Consider the following 3,443-nt stretch of genomic DNA (forward strand, 5'->3'; position numbering starts at 1 on the left):
CTTCTTTAGACAAAGGTACCACCTCTCGGTCCACATCGGTCCCCGTGTCTACCTCATCCATAGCCATCCCCTCTAAGACATCACCTTTGTCATATTTAGAGTGTCCCTCGTCCGTTTCAATCCGATCAATTGACTTACAAGTGATTTCGAGTCTTCCCTGCTTAACTTGATTATGTGCCGATTCCTTCTTATTCAAGCCCGATGCTTGTTTTCCAACAGCTGGATACTCATCCATACCCACCCCATACCTGTGGCAGCACAACAACTTCTTGGGACCCATTTCATACCCACTTCCCACTAGCCTAATCAATTCCTCCAATGCTCCTTTCAATTCCTGGACACGAGCCATAATTTCAGCCCTATTCAAACAACAATCCTGACCTTCGTTTACACTGACATTGACAGTCATCTCCTTTTGCTGTTGCTTCCGCTGGTCAACATGTTTCAAGGCATGTAGGTTTGCTGTTATGTCTGCATAAGTCAATCATTGTCGATTACGTTCATTCACAGGTCGACGTTTGGCTTTATCCCCCGCAACAAAAGAATCAACAGCAGTTTGAAACACCCGCGAGATTGATGCCCATCCTTCTCCATTCGCACCTTCCGGCACCATCACAACTCCCTTTCGACGCCTATCCCCAAACTGCGCTATCATCAAGTACATACCACGACGGTGTGCACAGCGCTGTGCCAAGAAGGCTCTTGAAGACTCATTGAATCTAGAAACGAAATCATCATGCTTACTAGTCACCCTCAACTTGTCCACCATATTCACCATCCAACGTGCACCGAACCTTCCCATGTTAATTGCATTCGATATCTTTGAGCCCCATTCGGTCATTCTAACAACGCCAAGATTAGTAACAGAAATTGCAAACTCCTTCGCCTCAACTCGAAAACGGTGATTGAAGGCCACATCTAATTCATCCACTAACTTGCTTCCCTGATTGTGTGATAACGGCATATTGGACGGCAAAACAGGCATCGTTACTGGACTGGGGACATTCTGCCCGTCATCCTGATTTTTCGGTGCCGGCGCGTGACTGACACGCGCCGTCACACGCGCCGTCGGAACGGCGCGTGGGTCACTCAACTCTGTCCCCCCGGCCGGAATCGCTTGCGCATAACGCCGGTCAAGCGCGTTTGCCAGGCAGGTGGCCGGATTTTTCTGAATCTGGAACGGGCAACCCTGTTTACCGGCCTCTTCTCCGATCTCGACATCTGTGTCTCCAGCTAGGGCGGCGGTGCTAGGGTTTCCACCTAGGGCCGCCGCCTGATTATGTGGCTTATTTAGTGGTGTAAGGCCGGTGAATGGTTGTCGATCGATGTGATGTCGCCGGCGACTGTAGCGGTCGGTGGTGATGGGGTGTTCGGGGGCTGGCTAATAGTGTGATGTTTGGATGCTAGGGAGGAGAGATCCATTCTGTTGGAGATCCCTCTTACAGTAAATTCAAGGATGGTTCTTCAATTCTTCAAGACCCAAGATATTTTAAAAACATCAATAAGAAAAAAAGGTTTTACACCATAAAAATAAAATTAAGAAATCAAAATCAGATTAATTTTTTAACATTGTTTCAATTGATGTGTCCCCGACGTCTCCAACTTAATTTGAAAAAACAGTGACTATTTTCCCTTGTCGGTGCTTTTTTTGATAAACAAAATGATCTTTAAAATATTGGCTTAGTTGTAGTTTCCCAATTTTTGTGCCATGTCTCCAGTGTGTTGGGATGAGCAAAACACAAACATAACACCTGACATGTCAGGCAATGACACTCAAAACTGACATATAATGTGTTTTTCTGGGACGTTCCCCCTCCAATTAATAATCATCTAGATATCCCATAACGTCCCAATTTAACTGAGCCTCAGACAGATTCAATTTTACAAGAAATAACTTGAGATTGGAGAAAAGAACAAAGTTAAGAGGCATGCCATAACCTCTTACAACTGAAGTGTGAATATCCCCACCAACCACCACCAGCACCACCCATGAACACGCTACATTGATGTTTCAAAGTTTCAGCACAGGTCAACAGTTGAGGCACGTATCACATTGGGGGTTATACAGCGAGGTTCTCAAAATTAACAATCCCAGAGAAAAATTATCTGTAAACTAGACTAATATTGTGAGACATGGATTTACACACTAGGCATGCAAACATTAATATACTAAATGTTGTTAAACACTAACCAGAGATATCTGGAAAGCCTGAATGATGGTTGGTGATTCATTACTGACATGGTGATTCTTGATGACATATTCAAGAAATCTTTCCACCATATGCATGACGTCTTCCTGCATTTGATGCCATATGAACATATTAGATAGTAAAAGAAACAACAGGGGATTTTATCAGAACATGGTGTCGCATAGTTCAGAATGTTCTTGTATACAGTAGCTAGCACTTCAAAATCCTACATACTTGACAAGAATTTTTCTTCCTTCTGATATCTTGGAATAGAACAACTATATAGTTCCAAATTGTAAAACAAATTCACCCACACCATTTCAGATAAAGAAAGAACCTGGTATAAAACAAACAGAGAAATCAAAGCGGTTTCTAAGGATTCATGACAGAATATTAAAAACGTAAATTAAGAAAAATAGAATGATTTGGATTTTATATAATTTTCAGATTAGATTAAAATGGTTTTGACGATATTTTTATGCTGTTAGACAGAATATTGGTTCCCTTTGATTCAAGTTTTATACAAGTGTAAAAAGGGAACAAGATTTTCAGATTCTATACAATTTGAGTACTAATTAGAACTGAGGTTTTTCTTTGTCTGATATTGCTGAATTGTTTTCGGCTTTGCATAGTGGTCCTTGTCGCTATGTCCCTCTGAGGAACATAGCAGCCACGAGCTTGCTGCTCATGCTTGTATGACTGAGGAGTCTGCTTTTTGGCTTCATTGTTTAACATCTTTCCTGTCATTCGCTGTTTGCAGTGAACTAACTCAATGAGAATTTATGGTTTAGATTTTTTTTTTTTTTTTGATAGGTAAATTTATGGTTTAGATTTAAAAAAATAAAGAAAAGAAAAGAAAGAATTGAGGTTTTTCCTCTTCTCAAATTTCTCTTTTCTTTCTCTTCATTCCTCTCCATTAAAAGAGCATTAAGGTTCGATATGTTTATTCCCAAGAAAGTCGTGTCAAGTGAAAAAATATCCAAGCAGCAGCCATGTTTACAATGTCAATTCATATTCTGGGGAGATACCACTACATCTTGGCGATTACAGGCACCAAGGTAAGGAATTTTTTAACGTGGATGTAGGGGATCCTATAGACAAATCGACTACCCGGTTATGTGTAAGATCCTTTCATACCATCTCATCACATGAGATTGTTATTGTAGTCTACTGGTCAAAATCAGCTTGACCTTGAACTCACCATGGATGAAATCACGCAATACAAAATTACCGGTTCAATATAAACTCCGAAGG

At 41.1% G+C, this 3,443-nt stretch overlaps 1 protein-coding gene across 1 annotated transcript in view; it reads right to left on the reverse strand.

The window, feature by feature from the left end:
* LOC111407071 (helicase protein MOM1-like) overlaps positions 1 to 3,443 on the reverse strand; it is a 29,929-nt gene that overhangs the window by 10,902 nt on the left and 15,584 nt on the right. Inside the window, exon 4 of the mRNA XM_023036402.1 lies at positions 2,192 to 2,296. Within this exon, the coding sequence (XP_022892170.1) occupies positions 2,192 to 2,296 (105 nt within the window). The remainder of the gene's footprint in view (positions 1 to 2,191; positions 2,297 to 3,443) is intronic.

The sequence above is a fragment of the Olea europaea genome, chromosome 1 (assembly GCF_002742605.1).
Source record: "Olea europaea var. sylvestris chromosome 1, O_europaea_v1, whole genome shotgun sequence".
NCBI classification, from domain to species: Eukaryota; Viridiplantae; Streptophyta; class Magnoliopsida; order Lamiales; family Oleaceae; genus Olea; species Olea europaea.